This window comes from Elephantulus edwardii, unplaced genomic scaffold (genome assembly GCF_000299155.1).
Source record: "Elephantulus edwardii isolate Elephantulus edwardi_28Jun2011 unplaced genomic scaffold, EleEdw1.0 scaffold00132, whole genome shotgun sequence".
In the NCBI taxonomy this organism is placed as follows: domain Eukaryota; kingdom Metazoa; phylum Chordata; class Mammalia; order Macroscelidea; family Macroscelididae; genus Elephantulus; species Elephantulus edwardii.
Genome location: NW_006399882.1, coordinates 8,797,993 through 8,819,655, shown reverse-complemented (window position 1 = coordinate 8,819,655; position 21,663 = coordinate 8,797,993). Strand labels below are relative to the sequence as shown.

Sequence of the window (21,663 nt, the reverse complement as noted above, 5' to 3'; positions counted from 1 at the left end):
TGGTGAAGAGATTGAGATTGTTAACAACTTTAGTCTGCTTGGCTCCATGGTCAAAACTCTTGGCACCAGTAGCCAGGAAATCAAAAAACGTATTTCGGGGGGTGGGAAGGATGGGCGGGGAGAGAAGTGCAGCAATGAATGAATGGAAATCCAAAATCTCTGTAAATGCTCATTAAAATTATTTTTTTAAAAAAGGAATTATTTGTCATTCAAAAAAAAACTTATTGCGATGGGAAAGTCTCCTGTTAGGGATCTCTCCAGGGTACTGAAGAGCAATGGTATCACTCTGGAGACTAAGGTGCATCTGATACAGGCTATGGTCTTTGCAATCACTTGTTATTTATCAGAGAGTTGGATAATGACTAAGGAGGATAGAAGGTGAATTGATGCCTTTGAGCTGTGGTGCTGGAGAAGAATATTGAGAATACCATGGACTGCCAAGAAAACAAACCGATTCATCCTTGAGAGGGTTAAACCAGGCTGCTCCTTGGAGGCAAGGATTCTGAGGCTTTGTCTGACATACTTTGGACATGTTGTAAGGAGGAACAGGTCATTGGAGAGGGATATCATGCTTGGGAGGGTTGAGGGACAGCGCAGAAGGGGAAGACCCTCTATGAGATGGATGGATTCAGTGACTGGGGTAATCGGGATGGGAGTGTCAGAGGCAGTGAGATTGGCACAGGTTAGAGCAGGGTTTAGGGCTGTTGTACATAGGGTCTCTATGAGTCGTAAGCGACTCAACGGCACATAGCAACAACAACTGGTGGCATCGCGTGTAGTATGTGGGCTGCTCACTAATAAACCAGTGATTCAAAACCACCAGTTGCTCATGGAAGAAAGCTGTATGAAAGAATGAAGCCCTGCACAATCCCATACCACCTTCACAGCTTCTAGGCGCACACAGCCATTGTTGCAGCCTCCATGTCGATCCCTCTCACTGAGAGGCTTCTTCCTCTTTCACCGATTCTCTGCTTCACTGAGCGAACACGGTGTCCTTTTCCAAAAGCTGCCCCACCTCAGAGGGAGACAGGGACTTTGATGGCTCTGGTGACCAAACGTGTCCCTGTGCAAAGGCCTCCATGGCCACCCCAGCAGCAGTGTTACATCAGAGTGACGAGCGAGCAGAAGGGAGCTAACTGCAAGCAAGAGTGTAGCCATTTGGTCTCGAGAAGGCCGGTTTCCCTGCATGCGTGTTTTATGGAAATATGAGCAAAATGCTCGTTGGAGGGGTGACCCCCCCCATAACCCCTGACCTCCCGGTGGTCCCTGTTCCAGCTGAAAGGCCTGTCACTGCAGAAGAGCCGAGAGGAGGTGAGGCAGATGCTGCACATCCTGAACCTGGAGGACAAGCGGGACTCTCGAAGCAGGTTCCTGAGCGGTGGCATGAGACGCAAGCTGTCCATCGGCATTGCCCTCATCGCAGGCTCCAAGGTACAGGGCCCCATGCTCAGACAGAGCCACAGGCCCTCGGGAAGCTCGGAGTGGGGCAGTCTGGTCTCCTCCTCCTAGAGCTGGGCCACACCATGCCCCCAGGTGCTGATGCTGGACGAGCCCACCTCAGGCATGGACACCATCGCCCGGAGGGCCATCTGGGACCTGCTCCAGCAGCAGAAGAGTGATCGCACCATCTTGCTGACCACCCACTTCATGGACGAGGCAGACCTGCTGGGGGACCGCATCGCCATCATGGCCCAGGGGGAGCTGCAGTGCTGTGGGTCCTCTCTGTTCCTCAAGCAGAAATACGGTGAGCACCTGGGCACCATCCGGCCAGTGTCCCTCGAGCTGCCTCCATTCCCATCACAGGGAGGCTCAAGGTGCCCGCAGGCCTTCCTATCTGTCCCTGCTGGGTGTGGACTTACGGCCCCAGGTTGTGAGGGCTTTATGAGGGCAGAGAGGGAATAATAGAGCAGAGCTATGGCTTCACTGGGACTCAGCCACCGGCCTCCCCATGAGAGAAAGAAGCGGCTGTCAATTTTCATAAAGATATACAGCCAGGAAAACCTCATGGGCGTCTCTGACCTGTATGGTCACTGTGAGTTAGTAGACCCGAGAGTAATGGGTTTAATTTTGTAGTACTATATGGAAGCTGAGTTAACAAGACAACTTGAAAAAGGGAGCTCGGTGGCCTGGTGGTAAGCAACTGTGTTAGCAAACCCAGAACACGTGGTTGGAATCCACCAGCTGCTCCCTTGCACAAAGATAGGCAGTCTCCTCTGACGCAATGTACTGCCTCTGAAAACCTGCTGGAGGGTCAGGGATAAGTTGGTTTCTACTTGACAGTACACAATAACAAAAACACACATTTGGAAAGTCCACTGATAGTGCAGTGGTTAAAGCACTGGGCTCATAACCAAAAGATCAGTGGTTCAACCCCAACATCAGCTCTGTGGAGAAAGATATGGCAGGCTGCTTTTTTAAAGGCTTATGGCTTTGGAGACCCTTTGGGGCTTAGCCCAGTGTGAGCCCCACAGCCTAGCGTGGCCCAGGGGGAGGTGTGAGAAGCCGTTACCGAGCAGCTCACACGTGTTGTCCTGTGTTCCAGGTGCAGGATACCACATGACCCTGGTGAAGGAGCCACACTGCCACCCTGAGGCTGTCTGCCGCCTGGTGCACCACCATGTTCCCAACGCCACCCTGGAGAGCAGCGCTGGGGCAGAGCTGTCCTTCATCCTGCCCAAAGAGAGCACACCTAGGTAAGGACTCAGAGCGCTCCGGACAGGGCGGTGCAGGGACGGGCCTAAGGGGATGCGCAAATGTAACCTTGAGTTTTGTTCCAGGCTTAAAGAATAGCTATAGATTATGGTCTCAAGGGCTCCGTCAGGCTCTGTCAGACCCTTCAGCCTGATCATTTTTATGACTCTGAGTTTTGTTCCACATTTTCTGTCACTCTACCCAGGACCTGCCACGGTGATCCCGTGTAGCTTGCTCAGCAGCCCGAGCCAGGCACCATCTAGTTCTTCTCTGATGGGTAGAGGCTCAGGTCCCTGCAATTCATAGTCCTTTGGACTGTTTCCTCCCTTTTTTAATCTTCATTCTTTTTTCCACCACCTCTCCCCCACCCACCCCCCATAAATGGCATTTCAATAGGCTAACCTTTCTTTTCTGCTCCCCATTGTACCAAAACCCAAACATGCTGCTCTCACATTGGCTTCAGCTCACAGCAACCCTGGAGGGCAGTGAACCTGCCGCGTGGCTTCTGAACTATAGTCTAGACAGCCACCGCGCTAGAGAGTGAAGACCACCGGCCTGTCCAGTCACAGCTGGTTACTGGCTCTCTCCGTCCGGTAGGAGGTGCTCTAGGAATGAGATGAATTGCTCACCATGTGCTTTTCCCAGGTTTGAAGCTCTCTTCACCAAGCTGGAGAAGAAACAAAAGGAGCTGGGCATTGCGAGCTTTGGGGCATCTGTCACCACCATGGAAGAGGTCTTCCTGCGGTCAGTGTCGGGCCAGGTGGCATGGTGGTCTCTCTAATGGTGGTGGATAAAGCCGCCCCCAAGATCAGGAGCTCAGACACCCACAGACAGGTGACAGGTAGAGACCACTGACTGGCAGGTTGATAGCTAGTGTTAGCTCCCCTGTGCTGCCTAACAGATTCCACAAGAGGGTGAAGCAGGAGGATGTGATGAGATGTACATTTTGTTATGTTGTATAATGTTAATTATGTTATTATGTGTTGTGTATGTTATGTTATGATTGTTATGTTGTGTTATGTTTGTTGTTGTGTTATGTGATGTGATGTGATGTGATGTGATGTGATGTGATGTGATGTGATGTTATGTTATGTTATGTTATGTTATGTTATGTTATGTTATGTTATGTGCTGGAACCAACTCATAGCTGATTCTCAGTGGGTTTTCAGAGGCTGTAAATCACATAGAAAGAGATTGCCCATCTTTCTCCTGTGGATCTCCTGGTGGATTCAAACCATGTGCCTTGAGGTTGACAGCACAGCTCCTTATGACTGGGCCGCTTCTGTTCAGAAGGATAGACATGCACGTTCAGGGTGGCTGAAGGCACTGTCGGTTCTGGAGGAAGGTCCTTGTCGTTTAGCAGTCCTGGAGTATCTGTGTGTCTTGCCTTTCCTTGTGCTGAGCTTCTCGTTCAGAGAGCTGCGTCCACAAGACCCAGGTCCCCTTTCTTGGTGGGGGATGGAGATTCCCCCTCTGCTCACTTTTCTCCCTGTTTATCTCCTGAGATGAAAGCTGTTGCCGGCCACCCCGGAGGGCGAGTCCGCTAAGGGGCATGAGGAGTGTGGTGGGATTAGGGTGTACCCTCCTTTTAATCCTCTCATAACCGTTGATCTAATGATCATAACAGTTCATTGCATGACTTCCACTTTACGCCCTCCCAAACACAAGTATTTGGGGGGAATAAGGAGATCTGTGACGGATAGACAGACTGATGAGAGACAGACAAATGACAGCTCAGTGGACTGACTAGAGGTAGGTTGATAATGGTGACAAATGCCCTCTGGGACCTTGGTGGACACGCCCTGCATTGACACAAGTGCTTATTGTCCGGGGTGAGTCCCACAGATGAAAGAGCTGGGTGGTGCCACAAACATTCCCCTTTCTGTCTCCCCAAATGGGGAGCCTGTGCACCCACCTCCCTCCATGGTCATGTGGGACCCCACCTCTGCCCCTGCTGGCCCTATACTGACTGGATGGATGAATGCAGGAGTGAGTGCATAGATTAATTAGTGAATGAGCGAGTGGATGAATGTGGCTGTGTTAGTGAATGAGTGAGTAAATAAGTAGATGTACTAGTAAGTGAATGAGCGAGTACGTGGATTAGAGTGAATGAATAGTGGCTCAGCAGAGAGCATCGGCTGTCACACACCCTCCCTGTGAACAGTGGCTGTACCCTGCCCCCAAGGCTGCCTCTGACCAGCATCCACATGTCTCGGCACAGGGTCGGCAAGCTGGTGGACACTAGCATGGACATCCAGGCCATCCAGCTCCCAGCCCTGCAGTACCAGCACGAGCGGCGGGCCAGTGACTGGGCACTGGACAACCACCTCTGCGGCTTAATGGACCCCACAGACAGTGCTGGAGCCCTCATCCAGGAGGACTGCGCCACCATCCAGCTCAACAGTGGGGTGTGTGGGCCCGAGTGCAGTGAGGCGTGGCGCCAGTGGCCAGTTCAGGGCAGGGAAGTACGCAGCACAGGGAGACAGCAGTGAGTGCTTGTCAGGAGGAGAGAGCAGGACTGGGCCTCGTTTCACTCTGTCTTCATGGGATTGCTCCGAGTCAGAGCCAACTAGACGGAACCAGGTAGAGGCTTCCAAGCAGGACACCATGGTGGTGGCCAGAAGGAGAGCTGAGCGTGGACCCTGCTCCTGTAGGACAGTGGCAGGCACTATTGGGGAGGGTAAGAAAATAGTCTGGAGGTTTGTTCACCTGCTCACACATAAGCAGGTGGAGCTCTCTCACCTGGTGCTGCTGCCAGCAAAGAGCAGTTGATGGTGCCGAGAACAGGTGCCACGGATGGAATAGTGCCTGCCTGCCTCCATGGTTCCCCAAAGCCCCATGTCTAGCCCAGTGGAATATAAGAATATGCAGACAGGATGAGGTCTGTGTGCAGACATTGTCAGGATTTATGTGCAGACGTGGCTGTGAGCTTCCAGGTGTAGGCCAGGGAGAGACCTGAGTATGTGCATATATGACCGTGAGGTGCCGTGTGCAGGCGTGGCTGTGAGCTTCCATGTGTGGGCCTGGGAGGGACATGAACAAGGGCAGACATGGCTGTGAGGTGCCATGTGCAGGCCGGGGTGGGACAGGAATGTGTACAGACGTGGCTGTGAGGGGCCATGTGCAGGCCGGGGTGGGACAGGAATGTGTGCAGACGTGGCTGTGAGGGGCCGTGTGCAGGCCGGGGTGGGACAGGAATGTGTGCAGACGTGTCTGTGAGGGGCCGTGTGCAGGCCGGGGTGGGACAGTAAGGTGTACAAATGTGGCTGTGAGGTGCCATGTGCAGACGTGGTGTGGAGTATCATGTGCAAACATGTCTCGGTACTGTGTGAGGTACAGTAGAATCTCCCTGAAGCCCCACTTCTCTCTCTGGACATGTGTGCACTCATGGTTAAAACCTCGGGCTAGAGATTATGGGATGAGTGAGGGGGCATTCCCTGATCCTCACAGTGCCCTGTGATCCCAGCACCCCCAGGGGCCCCTGTAATGCCACCCTCTTGTCCACAGCTCACCCTGCACTGTCAGCAGTTCTGGGCCATGTTCGTGAAGAAGGCCTCATACAGCTGGCGGGAGTGGAAGGTGGCAGCAGCCCAGGTCCTTGTCCCTCTGACGTGCCTCAGCCTGGCCCTCTTGGCTATCAACTACTCCTCGGAGATCCTGGATGACCCCAGCCTGCCGCTGACCCTGGGGGAGTATGGCACCACTGTTGTGCCCTTCTCGGCCTCAGGGACTTCGCGGATAGACCAGCAGCTATCGGAGTACCTGAGAGATATGCTGCAGGCCGAGGGCCAAGAGCCCCGGGAGGTGCTAGGTAAGGGTCCCTGGGCAGAGCCAGGTGAGCTGTGTACCTCAGGAATCAGATGGGCCATGTGGGCAGCCGGTCACGGGCATGTGATCAGGCGTGTGGTCAGGCCCAGATAGGCAGCTGCTCACAGTGTGTGGGCAACTGGTCCCAGGTGAATGGACACCTGGTCCCAGGTGTATGGGCAGGTCAAGGTGGGAAGTTGGTCTCAGGGGTGTAGTTTAACCCAGATAGATGGAGAGTCAATGACAAGTGTGCAGTTGGGCCCGTTTAGGCCCAAGTGTGTGTGTGAGTCCTCTGCTCATCTGGGCCCAGGTGGGCAGTGGGCCAGGTCCAGGCAAGCAGCAGGAAGGGCTTCCCCACAGTGTACTCTCCCCAGTTGGGGCCAGAAGTTTTTCGGCCATCGGGCACTGTCCTCATCCATTACCTGCATTCTGAGTGTCCCCAGAGTACCTGCCCTCGAGTGTCACCTGAGGGCTGTAAGCCTGGGGCAGTAAGATGCACTGTCACTGTCACAGCTCAGCAGGCCGTGCAGGTCTGTGAGTGGTCTTGTCACACCCACAGCCTTGAGTCCTGATGTGCAGCCCCACAGCACACAGCAGTGTGGACAGGTGCCCCGGGTCACCCCAGCACACAGCAATGTGGACGGGTGGCCCAAGTCCCTCTGTGCACCCCCACAGCACATTGTCATGTGGACAGGTGCCCAGGTCCCACGGTGCAGCCCCACAGCACACAGCAGTGTGGACAAATGCCCTGGGTCATGCCATGCAGCCCCCACAGCACAACAGCAGTGTGGATAGGTGCCCCAGGTCACCCCAGCACATAGCAGTGTGGACATGTGCACAGCACCAGCTCCATCGCTCAGCGCTCCCCAAGGATAGGGCCTTGATGTGAACCCCAGGGTGCCAGCCCATGAAAGCTGACAAGCCTTCTCTCCAGGTGACCTGGAGGAGTTCCTGATCTTCCGGGCCTCCGTGGAGGGCGGGGGCTTCAATGAGCGCTGCCTGGTGGCGACATCCTTCAGGGACGTGGGGGAGCAGACAATCGTCACCGCCCTGTTCAACAACCAGGCCTACCACTCCCCAGCCACTGCCCTGGCCGTGGTGGACAACCTGCTGTTCAAGCTGCTCTGTGGCCCCCAGGCATCCATCACCATCTCCAACTACCCGCAGCCGCGTAGCGCCCTGCAGGCTGCCAAGGACCAGTTCAGCGAGTGCGTGAGCCCCATCCTGCCCAGTGCAGAACTGTCCTCCTGGCCAGCCATGCGGGAGTGGGCAGTCTGCAGGAAATGCTGCAGAAGGCAGCATAGTGGCATTCTGTCACCTAAGTGTTGTAGCCACTTAAGGTGGCTGGGAGGACATAGTGGACAGACTGATGGACAGGGTTGTGCTGGGGACAAGTGGAAAGGGAGGTTGGAGGGCCAGGTCGTGCTGGGGACATGGTGGGCAGGGAGGCTGGGGGCAAGGACTGTGCCATATCTACAAGGTACAGTGTCCCTCTTCCCATGTGGTGGCCAGTCACCCACAGTAGGCAGTGAGGATAGAGGGTAGCTCCTGACCTCACTCTGCCCTGAAAGCACCTTTCACCTTGACCACCTTAACACACAGGGGCCGGAAGGGCTTCGACATTGCCCTCAACCTGCTATTCGCCATGGCCTTCCTGGCCAGCACATTCTCCATTCTGGCAGTCAGCGAGAGGGCTACGCAAGCCAAGCACGTCCAGTTTGTCAGCGGTGTCCATGTGGCCACCTTCTGGCTCTCCGCCCTGCTGTGGGACCTCATCACCTTTCTGGTCCCCAGCCTGCTGCTGCTGGTGAGTGTAGCCAGCGGGGTCTCCCCTGCAGGACAAGGACTGGCCAGGCACACTGCCCAGTGCCCAGAGATAGCTGGGAATGTTCCGCAGCCTCAGGCTTCTGGTCCCACCTCACTCCAGCTTTGGGAGGACGGGCCTAGCCTGGGGCCTTGGTTAACAAGAGTGACTGTGTATCCAGAGGGAGCCAATGAGGCTGAGGGCTGAGGAGGGGCCCTGTCGCTCCCAGCCCCCCATGTGGCAGTCTCCCAGCCCCCGTGTCCACCCTGCAGGCGGTGTTCCGCGCTTTCGACGTGCGCGCGTTCACGTGGGATGGCCATGCGGTGGACGCACTGGCGCTGCTCCTGCTCTACGGCTGGGCCGTGGTGCCCCTCATGTACCTGCTGAGCTTCTTCTTCTCGGGGGCAGCCACTGCCTACACACGCCTGACCATCTTCAATGTGCTCTCAGGCGTGGCCACCTTTCTGGTGGTCACCATCATGCGCATCCCAGGTGGGACCCCCCCCAGTCCCCCACCACCCTTGGGGCGCCTGCAGCCAGGCAGGGAGGCAGAGCCCTCCCACCCTGAAGGTGTTGGTGGGCCTTAGTCATGACTGGGAGGGATAAGGATTGAATGGGGAACATCCCTGTGTCCCCTGAAGCCAAGTGGGCACTGGCAGTGCCCCTGGAGCCAACCAGCCTGCATGTCCTCACTGCAGCGGTCAAGCTGGAAGAGCTCTCAAGAACCCTGGACCAGGTGTTTCTGGTGCTGCCCAACCACTGCCTGGGCATGGCCATTAGCAGCTTCTATGAGAACTACGAGACCAGGCGGTACTGCACGTCCTCCGAGGTCGCCACCCACTATTGTCACAAGTACCGTGAGTGTCTGCAGCCTGCGAGGGCCAGGACACAACTGGGAGGCTGGGTGGCAGCACCCTGGCCAGCCTATCTGTGGTTGTCGGACCTGATCTCAGCTCTGTAAGCCCCGCTCAGCTGCCCGCCCCAGATGCCTCTCCAGGTGACCACAGTGCTCAGACATGACAGTGTCTCTACCACACCCAGTGTCAGTCACACTGATTGACATTGTCAATCACACTGATTGACATCTGTGTCACACTGGTATTCCTGTCACATTAGACACTGTCACACTGGGCATCTGTGTCACACCTGTCATACAGGCCCCACATCATATTGAGATCATGTCACACCAGGCAGTACATCACACTGAGGTCTGTGTCATGCCAGGCCCCCTGTCACACTGGATACAATGTCACACTGAGGTCCCCGTGTCATACTTAAGTCCCTGTCACACTGAGGTGTCCCCATCGCATTGAGGTCCCCATCACACTGAGGTCCCCTGTCACACTGAGGTCCCCGTCACACTGAGGTCCCCTGTCACACTGAGGTCCCCGTCACACTGAGGTCCCCTGTCACACTGAGGTCCCCGTCACACTGAGGTCCCCATCACACTGAGGTGTCCTCGTCACACTGAGGTCCCATGTCACACTGAAGCTCCCCGTCACACTGAGGTCCATGTCACACTGAGGTCCCCATCACACTGAGGTCCCCGTCACACTGAGGTCCCCGTCACACTGAGGTCCCCATATCACAGTAAGGTCCCCGTCACACTGAGGTGTCCCCGTTGCACTGAGGTGCCTCTGTCACAGTGAGGTCCCATGTCACACTGAGGTGTCCCCGTCACACTGAGGTCCATGTCACACTGAGGTCCCCCGTCACACTGGGGTTTTGTGTCACACGAGGTTCTGTCACACTGAGGTCCCCGTGTCACACTGAGGTCCCCCTGTCACAATGGGGTTTTGTGTCATGAGGTTCCATGTCACATTGACTGCCCTATTACACTGACGTCACACTGAGGTCTATGTCCCATCAGGCATAGCACACTGAGCCCCATGTCACATCAAGGTCCATGTCACCCTGAGGTCTGTGTCATACCAGACCTCTGTGTCACAGTGGGCCTGTGTCACCTCAAGGACTGCTCAGAGCAGGCCCCCTCCTCCATGTGGCCCCTGAGAACTGGAGTGTCTTGTCTAGGGTTCTGCAGAGCCCAGTGGACATTGAGCCTAACAAGGCCTGGGTAGGCGGAATCTGGGAGGGGCAGAAGGCCAGAAGATGACAACATGGCCTCTCTGCAGACATCGAGTACCAGGAGAACTTCTACGCATGGAAGGCTCCAGGTGTTGGCAGGTTTGTCACCTCCATGGTTATCTCAGGCTTCGCCTACCTCACCCTCCTCTTCCTGCTGGAGACCAACTTGCTGTGGAGGCTCAAGACGCTGCTCTGTGCCCTCCGGGGTCGACGAAGACTGGTGAGCACCCCCTCGAGTGGGCATCGGAATGCAGCCTACTGGAGCAGGCCCTCCTGGGGTGGACACTTATCCTGGTCAGCCCCCCGGGTGAGCATCGGAGTGTGGCCCACTGGAGTAGGGAGGAGCTGCCTACCTGCAGCAGGCCCTCCTGGGGCAGACACTCATCCCAGACAGCAGACAGGACAATCAGGACCACCATGCCCACAAGTGATGTCCTCAATCATGAGATCTAGCTTGTGGGATGTCCCCTGACCCCCTAACCTGGGACATCAGGAGAGGGAGATGGGGCAAGCTGGCCACACACTCCCCATCCATTAGAATGTCCCACTGAGTATAACTGCAAGGCTTATGAGACCAGGTCAGGGGTGGGGGTGTCACATGCAACTAGAGCTTAGTGGTTATGTCAGGCTGTGCTAAAAACACCTCCCTGGACACCCCAGGAGTTTCAGCTCTCCTCACAAGCCCCCAGGTGAATGTCCCCCCTGGACACCATCAGGGGACTGACCGTCTACCAGACCCACCATGTAGTTAGCCTCCTCAAGGCTGATCCCAAGGAATTGCTTGGCCCAGCCTGTGCTCCGCTCCTCAGCCTGCCTGGCTGCACCTTGCCCCATCTGTGTCTTGAATGTTAGACTGAGGTGTACGGCCGGGCGCCGGTGCTGCCTGAAGACCAGGATGTGGCAGACGAAAGGAGCCGAGTGCTGGCCCCCATGCTGGACCCACCACCACGGGACCCACCCCTCATCATTAGGGAGCTGTCCAAGGTGACCAGGAACCCCAGCACATCCTGGGATCTGCCCACCTGCTCCCCGGGTCTTTTCTCCTAGAGGGTAAGTGGCAAGGCCAGTCCCCAGAAGGTCACCCTGTGTTCTGCTTGGTGCAGGTATATGAGCAGCGGACGCCTCTCCTGGCTGTGGACAAGCTGTCCCTCGCTGTCCAGAAGAGTGAGTGCTTTGGCCTATTGGGCTTCAATGGGGCTGGCAAAACCACCACCTTCAAGATGCTGACCGGTGAGGAGACCATCAGCTCAGGGGATGCCTTTGTTGGCGGTCACAGTATCTGCTCCAACCTCAGTAAGGTAAGTGCATGGGCTCTGGGACAGAGATGGGGTGATGTCCTTCAGGGCTGAGAGTAAAGCACAGGGAGGGGGCAGGGCAGGGTGGAGGGCCAGGGCCAGCAGAGCTGGGAGGTGGACAGCAGGGAGACAGGAAGCCAGCCCAGGCCTGAGCGGCCCTGGGGCCCCTGCTCTGGGCCTGGGATGGACCATGTCCAGCAGTTTCCCTGCTCCACACTCGTTCTCACTCTCAGTCCATATGTAGGATGCCAACCCAGTGCCCAGGAAGAAGCAGGAGCTAAAAACTGGCCCTGAACCTAAGGATTCCACCTCTAAAACCATCCCACTGCCATCAAATCAGAACCAACCCCTAGCTGTCCCTCCAGCTGGGTTCCAAGGCTGAGCACTGCACGGGAGGAAACTGTCCATCTTTTTCCCAAGGAGCTGCAGGTGGATTCAGACGGCCTGTTGGTTTAGCAGTGCAAGTGTATGTTGGCCACACCAGAGAGCTCTCCTGAGTTTAAGATCCCAATGGCCCAAAACCAAAATGGGAAAAAACCCACTGCCCTTGAGCTAATTCCTACTCACAGTGAACCTCCAGCACTTTCTGAGGCTAGAAATAAAATCCTAGAGGTGAGGAGGCTGCCCATCTTCTGTCCACAGATCGGCTGGTGGGTTCAAACTCTTGACCTTCCATTTAGCTGCCAGGCCTGAAAGGTCTCCTGGGCAGTAGGTGCTATGCATGTAGAACTCATAGAAGAGAAGGAGCCTGTGAGAACTGCTGTAGCCTGAGACACAGTACAGGCCCAGCCCTCCACTGGCCTGAGACAGAAGGCAGTCCTCAGCCCCATCCCTAAATCGCCCGCCTTCATCCCACATCCCTACATCAAACTCCCTATCATCGCACTGATTCCAACTCAGTGACCCTCCATGGGTATTCCAAAGCTGTGAATACTTCCCAGAGAAAACTGGTTATTTTTCTCAGAGTGGCTCGTAGATTTGAACCACTGACCTCTAGGCTAGCAGCCCAATCCTTGACCTACTGCAGCACCAGAGACCGAGGACAGAGGAAAAGAAGCCCAGCTTCTGGAAGCCACAGACCCTGGGCACATGTGTGTCCTGCCAGCTCTAAGGCCAGTGGGTGGACAGTGGCTCCAGGATGCCTAGAGGTTGGACAGCGTTCCGGATCTGGCCTCATGCCCAAGAAGGCTGTGCTGCCATCTCACAAAGGGGCACACAGAAGTGGGCCCAGCGAGGAGGCACAAGGGCCTTGCAGGCTGAGGAGCGTGAAGGGGCAGCCTTAAGTGGCAATCATTCTGCGTGGTCACAAAGCCCATCTTCTACAACCCCCCATGGCCACTGACTTGAGACCAGGTTCCAGGCCTACCTGACCCCTCGGTGTGAGGTCCAGCACTCCTGGGCCACCACCACACCCTCTGATTTCCCTTGGAAACAACCACAGCCAAGGTCACTAAATATCAGGCCATCCCCAGCTCCTGGAGAGGTGGCCTCAGAGATAGTGGGTGTGGACAGGAGGGGAGGGGACGAAGGCCTGTCCCGTGGAGGACTTCAGAGACAGTGGGTGAGGTGGGGAGAAGGCCTGTCCCATGGTGGACCCCAGAGACAGTGGCCAAGGTAATGGGGAAGGCCTGTCCTGTGGTGGACCTCAGAGACAGTGGGGAGGGGAAGGCCTGTCTTGTGGTGGACCTCAGAGACAGTGGGGGGACCTCAGAGACGGGGGGAAGGCCTGTCTCGTGGTGGACCTCAGAGACTGGTCAGGGTGGGGTAAACTTGTCCTGCATCCTTCCCCTTGTCCTGTCTCCTACATGTCTCTCACTGGCTGACTGGCTCTCAGGTGCGGCAGCGTATCGGCTACTGCCCCCAGTTTGATGCCCTACTGGACCACATGACAGCGAAGGAGACACTTGTCATGTATGCCCGGCTCCGGGGCGTCCCCGAGCACCACATCTCAGCCTGTGTGGAGAACACACTGCGAGGCCTGCTGCTGGAGCCACATGCCAACAAGCTGGTCAGGACTTACAGGTGCACCCACCTCTGCTGCCACCTCCGGGGTCTCATTCCTGCCTCAGAGCTGAGCAGTCCCGGGCCTGCCCATCAGGGTCTCATTCCTGCCTCAAAACTGAGCGGTCTTGTCCCTGCCTTAGAGCTTGAGTGGGCCCGGACCTGTCTGTCCCCAGGGTCTCGTCCTGCCTCAGGGCTGAGCAGTCCTGGGCCTGCCTGTCCCCAGGGCCCTCATCCTGCCTCAGGGCCAAGCGGTCCCAGGCCTGCACATCCCTGGGGGTCTCATCCTTGTCTCAGCGCTGACAGTTGAGCAGTCACAGGCTTGATGCTGTTGCCATCCCTGGAGGTCATATCCCAACCTCAGAGTTGATGGTCCTGGCCCTCCCTGCCTGTGCCCAGGGGTCTTGTCCCTGTCTCAGAGCTTAGTCAGGGGCCTGCCTTTGGACCTCCACAGCCCTGGGAACAGGGTGGGGTCCAGAAGCTGACCCAGACTAGAAGGTATGAGGGGGGAGGCCTGAGGAGGAGCCACCCGCAGATAGGACCACAGGCAGGCGACCTGAGGGCCTGTGGGAGCCCTTCCAGGCTCAGCCCACCTACCCTTCTCCACTCACTGGTGCCTGGCAGCCTGGGACCAGGGTGCTGCTGAGGCCCAGGGGCCCTGCAGGTACCAGCCTTGCCCCCCGGCCCTCTGTCCTCAGCGGTGGGAACAAGCGGAAGCTGAGCACTGGCATCGCCCTGATCGGAGACCCTGCCGTCATCTTCCTGGATGAGCCATCCACCGGCATGGACCCTGTGGCCCGGCGCTTGCTCTGGGATACGGTGGCTCGGGCGCGCGAGTCTGGCAAGGCTATTGTCATCACCTCTCACAGGTATAACTGGCCTCTGGGGATCAGGGAGCCCCGGGGGTTCACAGTTAAAGCCTGACTACTAACTGAAAGGCTGGAGGTTCTAACCCACCAGCTGCTGAGGTACAGAGATGGTGCAGTGTGCTTCAGATGGTGCAGTGCTACCCTTCAGGGCACACAAGTCACTGTGACCCAGAATCATCCAGATGGCAGTGGTTTTGTGTTCTAGGGAACATGTTGTTGTTGTTAGGTGTTTTCAAGTCAGGTATGACTCACAGCGACCTGTGAACAGATCTGAACCCTGTCCTTTCCCATCTCTGACACACTTCAGCCCATTGCTGCAGTCACTCTGTCAATCCATCTGGTTACTTCAAATCTCAGTCTTATAAAGAGGTTGACAGAATAAAGACAGACTAGCTGTTCTGGATTGGGGGACAACCATCAACAGTGTGACCCATATCCTTCCACCAATTTGTGGCCACTGGTCTCATTTCTAAGATTCTGAGCTTCTTAGTGAGGGCAGACAGCATGATTCGGATGTGGACACCATTTCAAATGAAAACTTTACAGGATTAGTTCTGTGGTGGTAGGAGCCATGACCTACAGGAATCATTAAGGACCAGCCCCCCTGAGCAGGCATGGCAGCTATGGTCAGACATGCACTTGCCATGAGGGACAAGCCACATGCTGGCATGATGAAGAGAAAGACAGATGGCTGGAATAGAACAGTTAAGGCTCTTTGACAGACTCAGCCACAGCCCAGTGCTCCAGGTTTTCAGCTCTGATACATTTTTAGTCTGGACCTAAGGGCTAGTGGGCAGGCAGTGACCATGAGGAGACACCCAATCTGGGCACCACCTCAGGCCAGCTCTCCTGCAGCATGGAGGAGTGTGAGGCCCTGTGCACGCGGCTGGCCATCATGGTGCAGGGCCAGTTCAAGTGCCTGGGCAGCCCCCAGCACCTCAAGAGCAAGTTCGGCAGCGGCTACTCCCTGCGGGCCAAGGTCCGGTGTGATGGAGAGAAGGCAGCGCTAGAGAAGTTCAAGGCCTTCGTGGACCTCACCTTCCCAGGTGTGTAAGGCTGGCAGGCCGCGGAGGGACTGGGCATACCTACCTCCCCCAGTGCCTTGCCCTGGATCCCTCATGGGGACTTGGTCTCTCCCTGTGCAGGCAGTGTCCTGGAGGACGAGCACCAGGGGATGGTTCACTACCACCTGCCTGGCCAAGGCCTCAGCTGGGCCAAGGTGAGTGCCCTAGACCCTGTGGGCAGTCCCCCCACATGCCACCCCTTTCAATGGTGACACTCAGCCCCTGGGGTCCCCACTCCATGGCCACCCCCAGGCTCAGGGTGTGATCCTCTGTCCTGAGTCCAGTGGATGAGGAAGAAGCTGGCTCTGGGTTGGCACCTGGGCTGGGAGCAGGGCTCAGGGGTCAACTCACTCCTGCCCAGCCAAGCCTGCCCTTGAAGCACATTTCTGGGACCTTGGCAGCTCCTATTATGGACAACCCCAAGACTTAGCAACTATTCCAGACTCTCCAGAGCCTTCCTCTCAGACACTCCTGCTCTGGGAGCATAGAAGCTACAGGATGCCACAGGCCTCCAGGTTGCACTGCAGGGGCCCCCAGACCTGGTGGGAGCCCTAAGTCCCCACTCAAGAGTCAGGGTTGTGACCTCAGCGTCTGCTCCACCAGGTGTTTGGAGTCCTAGAAAAAGCCAAGGGGAAGTACAGTGTTGACGACTACTCCGTGAGCCAGATATCCCTGGAGCAGGTGTTCCTGAGTTTTGCCCACCTGCAGCCACCTGCTGAGGACGAGGCACGGTGAGGGGGCCCCACTGCTTCCAGCACCTCTCCTCTGATGACTTTTCTACGACAGAGACAAAGCAGTCAAGGCCAACCGCGGACAGCAGGCGCAGCACCAACAAGAGTTTCTTGGCCCTTGCTGGTAGCCTGGCAATGATGGTGGCCGCTCAACCAGGTCCCTGAATGGGGGCAGCTTCCTGCTGTCACGTGGTGCTCCTCGGAGAGGTGCCACCTAGAGGAGGATGAGATTTTCCTACTAGGGAGAGTCCCCACATTTCCAGGCCCCCACAGAAGATGGGCCACAGTGGACAGGCCAGTCTCAGCTACAGTGAGGGCAATGGGCACAGCCCAACTCCAGGCAGAAGATTCTAGAACTGCAGTCACCCAGTAAGAGGTGACCTCCAGTTTCTGACATACTGCCCCTCAGAGGTGGCCAGCAGTGCAACTCGAAGGCACCACTGCAGGGACCTGGCCAGCTTTGTGGAGTCAGTGAGCACAAGACAGCTTTGTCCAGAGAATAAAGGCTGAGGAGGCCGGGAGTGTCTGTCACAGCACAGACGGGCACACTCGCACTCAGGTGCGTGCACACACACACACACACACACACACACACTCACTCTCTCTCTCTCTCTCTCTCTCTCACCTGGGAGCCTCCTCATGCCAAACCAAAAATCAAAAGAACTACCCACTGCCACCCCACAGCCTGACTCCCTGTGACCCAAAAGGACAGAGCAGAACTGCCCCAGAGGGTTCCACGTCTGGGACTCTTCAAGGCCCCCTCCTGCTCACCCCATGACCCAAAAATAAGACTTACATTTGGCAAAAACAAAGAGGAACCTCACCATTAGGAATAAACCTGCAGAACTCTCACCCTCACCCAGAGGGACAAGCAAATGCCAATGAAAAAGAAAAAAGCCTAGTGAAAGCCCAGCTGAGCGAGGTTTAGTGAGCGAAGTGAATCCTGAAAAACTGGGGATGTCTAGTGGGCAGGAGCTTCTGGGCCCTTCCCAAAAGCTACTCAAACCCAGACCCCTTTTTCTTTCTGCATCACTGTCTGAAGGTTTGCTAAAACTTCATGATTTAAACTAAACCCCTGTGCCTTGCCTTTCCCACCCCTTAGAATTCACAGCTTTAGACAGGATTGGGCCTTAACACTTGGGTTCTTTTGGGACAATTTCAGATTGACATTTTTTTATCAGTCTCTTCAAATTTATCAGCTCAGTCAAATTGTATCCCTTGAGCCTCTCACCTTTAAGTTCTGTGTTACAAGAAATAAATGATGGGGTGCTTGGGCCCAAAACACCACCTGTCTCAGATCCCTAGTATTGTTATAACAGAAATACCACAAGGGGGTGGCTCTAACAAACAACAATGTGTTTTCTCAAAGTTTTAGAAGGTTAAAAACCCAAGTTCAGAGCTCAGAGTGCCGAGGAGGCCTCCCCTGAGGGAACTGCTTATCTCTTCACTTCTGCTTCTTGGCTTCTGGAGACCTCCATGTGTTTTGCATCCACCTGACCCCATCTCTGCTTGCTAGCTTGCATTTATCATATTTATCCATAAAACTCACCCACATAAATGTACACATAGAAAACATGGATTGTCATTTAGGGAACTGGCACATAAGGAAGTTGGGAAGTTTGCAAAAGCATACAGTATGGTATTTCTGTAGAAATATGGTAATTTCTTTTTATATCTCAAACTAGGTACTGACTGAAAGTGTACCCTACACTAATCCGGCCTCATTAACATAACAAAACTCAAATGGTTTACAACCACCTGCAGAGATTAATGAGACCTATTTGGGGGGATACATTCCAATCCCTATCGTTTCACCTTTGGTTCCCCCAAATTCACATTCTTTCCAAGTCCAAAATCTCATCTTCTGAATCACCTAAATCAGTTACGGATGAGGCATTACGAGTAATGTCCTGGGAGTAAAGCCTGCTTCATCTGTAAACCTGTCCAACCTTGACCAGGAGCTGTCTACTTCCACTGTGCGGTGGGGGCAGCCGCGGGCACAGGTCTCTACTCCAGATGGATGAAGTGGGGACGAAGGGACAGGGGATGTGGAACCTAACTCACTGCCATCAAGTTGAAGAGTTTCTAAGATTGTACTCTTTAAGGAAGGATCTGCCTCATCTTTGTCCTGCATAGCAGCTGGTGGGGTCAGACCACCAAACTTACTGTTAGTTGTTCTGTACCATCGAGTCAGAATCAACCCATAGCTGACCCTCCAGCGGGTTTTCAGAGGCAGTTAACTCTTCTCCCACAGAGTGTATGGTGGCCTCAAACCCTGTGCCTTTGGGATTGCAGCACAGCTTCTTTGCCACTAGGCCACCAGAGCTCCCTTCCTATTAGCAAACAAACACTTGACCGACTGTGCTTCTATTGGTACTGAAACCCCAACACCATCAAGCCACTTCCAACTATTAGCAGCCTTCCACGGGTTTACAGGGCTGTGAATCTTAATGGAAACAAAGTAGCCTCATATTTCTCCAGAGCAGCAGCTGATGGATTTGAACAGCAGGGCTTCTGGTTAGTAGCCCAACATGTAACCCACTCTACCACCTTAACAGGCACCAAGCAAGTCCAGTACCCAGCAGTTCTCAGGACTTGAAAGAATCTCCTCAGAGACCACCCGGGCTATGGCCCACTCTCCGGACTTGGGGTGCTGGCCAGGTTCTCTGGATTCTAGACTTCAGCTTCACCTGGAAGGTCCCTCTGGGACAGCAACTCTACCCCCAAGTCTTTAAGGCGCTCCATTCTCCTAAGTACATTGTTGATGTTAGATGCCATCGAGGTGAGCATAATGCACAAACCCTATGAATAAGATGTGAACCCTGTCCTATCCTGTACCATCCTCACAATCTCTTATACAGTCAAGGCCATTGCTGCACCCACTTGGTCAAGGGTCTTCCTCTCTTACACTGCCCCTCCACCTTCCCAAGCACAACATCATTCTCCAACCATAATCTAGCAACATGCCCAAATTATGTGAGACGAAACTTCCTCTTCACCTCCAAGGAGCACTCTGGCTGTACCTTCTCGAAAACATGCTTATTCTCTTTGGCAGTCCATGGGATACTCAGCACTCTTAGTCCAACACCACAGTTCAAAGGCGCCGATGATTCTTCAGTTTCCTTAGTCACTGTCCAACTCTCACCTGCACAGCAAGTGACTGAAAAGATCCTAGCCTGAATCAGGCACGTGTTAGTCCTCAAAGTGGCATCATCATTCCTCCATTAGATACCCCATTCTCTTAGCAGTGGCAACCCTACCCTTCCAGTCCTAGGAGTACCTATTTCATTCCCACACTTCTGAACTCAATTGATGCAAATTCAACTCCTGAAATTCAGGAAACTATGCTCCCAATTTCTTATGTCCAGGAGACTGTGACCCCAACCCTTAAGATCTATCTTCTTGTGCTTCTCATACTAGTTCTGCTGGGTTTGGAAATGCTCCAACATGGTCTTTTTTTCTTTGAAGGACAACAGATGTAGCTTCTTTAATTTCCTGCCTGTAGAATTCCAAGAGACAGTATTCTTTCCTTTCATTCTGATTCTGTCCCCTTCCATCTACACAGATGAGGTTTCTGCTAAAGTTGATTAATCAGTCACAAACTTAATTTTTAAAGACTGTGTAGCCAGTTGTTGGTGAACATTTCAGGGCGTGTGTGCTTAGTTTGTACAACAGAAATTTTTAATCTTTAAGTTCTATTTTCATTTTGCCCAATTCCTGTTTTCTTTCTTTCTTCTCACATTTTAAGGAAAAACCTCTTTAAGATCTTGCTCACAAATCTCTGATACTCAAGTTCGTCTAATTCTTACCACTGGGCTAATTGGTAGCATCATGATAGACAGTGAAGAAATTGAGATTGAGATCACAGCTTCAGTTTGCTTGGCTCCACAAGCAACACAACACTCTTGGTACCAGCAGCCAGGAAATTAAGACACATTACATTGGGGAAAGTCTGCTGTCAATGACCTCTCCAGAGCACTGAAGAGCAATGATGTCATGTTTGAGACTAAGGTGTGCCTGATCCAGACCATAGCCTGAAGAATTACTTTCTATGCATCAGAAAGCTGAACAGTGACTAGGGATTATTGAAGGAGAATTTATGCCTTTGAGCTGTTGTGCTAGAGAAGAGTATTGAATATACCATTGACTGCTAGAACAAGTTCATCTAGAGAGAGTGAGACCAGGCTGCTCCTTGGAGGCAAGGATTCTGAAGCTTCATCTGACATACCAGTTCTTGGAGAAGGATATCATGTTTGGGAGGGTGGCAGGACAGCGCAAAAGAGAAAGACCTGTGATGAGGTAGATTGATTCAGTGACTAGGGTAATGGGGGTATGTGTGTCTGAGACAATATGGTTGGCACAGGATGGAAAAGGGTTCAGAGCTATTTAGGGTTGCTATGAGTCACAAGTGACTCAACAGCACATAACAACATAATACATCTGAAAGTTGGACAATGACTAAGGATGACAGGAGAATCAATGTCTTTGAGCTGTGGTGTGGGAGAAGAGTAGCGAATACCCCATGGACAGCCAAAAGAACACACACGTTTGTCTTGGAGAAAGCACAACCAGAGTGCTCTTTGGAAGCAAGGACGGTGAAACTCTGTCTCACATGCTTTGGGCATGTTGTTCAGATCACACTTGGAAAAGAGGAAGGGCAACACAGGAAAGACCCTCAGCAAGATGGACTGGCATGGTAGCTTGAAGAGTGGGCTCAAATATATCAGAGATGGTCAGAATAACGCAAGATAGGCAGAGTTCAGATCCATTGTTTTTAGGGTCAATATGAGTTACAGTCAACTTGACAGCATGTAACAGCTACCATGTCTGATGTGTTTCTCCAAGAATTGGCTCCTCCTGGTAACAGGTCCAAAGGATGTAAGACAGCATCTTAACATCCCTGCCTCTAGGGAACATTCTGGGATTTTACTATTCTTTTACTTTTTTTTTTTATTAAATTTTATTAGTTTTAATGAACATTTACCGGGATTTTGGGTTTTCATTCCTTCATTGCTGCACCATTCTCTCTACCCTCCTCCCCAGTTTGTTCTTCTTCCCCGCCATCTGAATGTCTGTTTTAACTGTCCAATTGCCACAGTGCTTGTCAAAGTCAGTTCTGATTAATCGCCTCTGTCGGTGTGTCCTTTGTCATTCCCTATCACTCCTCCCTGAGAGAGACTTCACCCTGATTCATAAGGAAAAGGGGATGGCGTATTCTCTTAGCTACTTCCTGCTGAAAAGGCACGCTGTGGGTTTCAGGGTGAAGATCTTCTCTCACTACTCTAAAGGGCCCCTTTGGCAGTAGGAAACACATAA

General features: G+C 54.0%; 1 protein-coding gene across 1 annotated transcript in view; it reads left to right on the top strand.

Moving 5' to 3' along the window:
* The window catches only part of ABCA3 (ATP-binding cassette, sub-family A (ABC1), member 3), a 55,096-nt gene extending 38,745 nt beyond the window's left edge, over positions 1-16,351 (top strand). The window contains exons 13-30 of the mRNA XM_006893885.1: positions 1,276-1,431; positions 1,534-1,744; positions 2,543-2,693; positions 3,337-3,435; positions 4,913-5,099; positions 6,199-6,502; positions 7,433-7,706; positions 8,101-8,305; positions 8,575-8,794; positions 9,001-9,159; positions 10,435-10,607; positions 11,240-11,371; positions 11,491-11,685; positions 13,517-13,704; positions 14,382-14,552; positions 15,408-15,598; positions 15,698-15,771; positions 16,220-16,351. Coding sequence (XP_006893947.1) covers positions 1,276-1,431; positions 1,534-1,744; positions 2,543-2,693; positions 3,337-3,435; positions 4,913-5,099; positions 6,199-6,502; positions 7,433-7,706; positions 8,101-8,305; positions 8,575-8,794; positions 9,001-9,159; positions 10,435-10,607; positions 11,240-11,371; positions 11,491-11,685; positions 13,517-13,704; positions 14,382-14,552; positions 15,408-15,598; positions 15,698-15,771; positions 16,220-16,351 — 3,222 coding nt within the window. The remainder of the gene's footprint in view (positions 1-1,275; positions 1,432-1,533; positions 1,745-2,542; positions 2,694-3,336; positions 3,436-4,912; positions 5,100-6,198; positions 6,503-7,432; positions 7,707-8,100; positions 8,306-8,574; positions 8,795-9,000; positions 9,160-10,434; positions 10,608-11,239; positions 11,372-11,490; positions 11,686-13,516; positions 13,705-14,381; positions 14,553-15,407; positions 15,599-15,697; positions 15,772-16,219) is intronic.
* Positions 16,352-21,663: the final 5,312 nt, after the last annotated feature.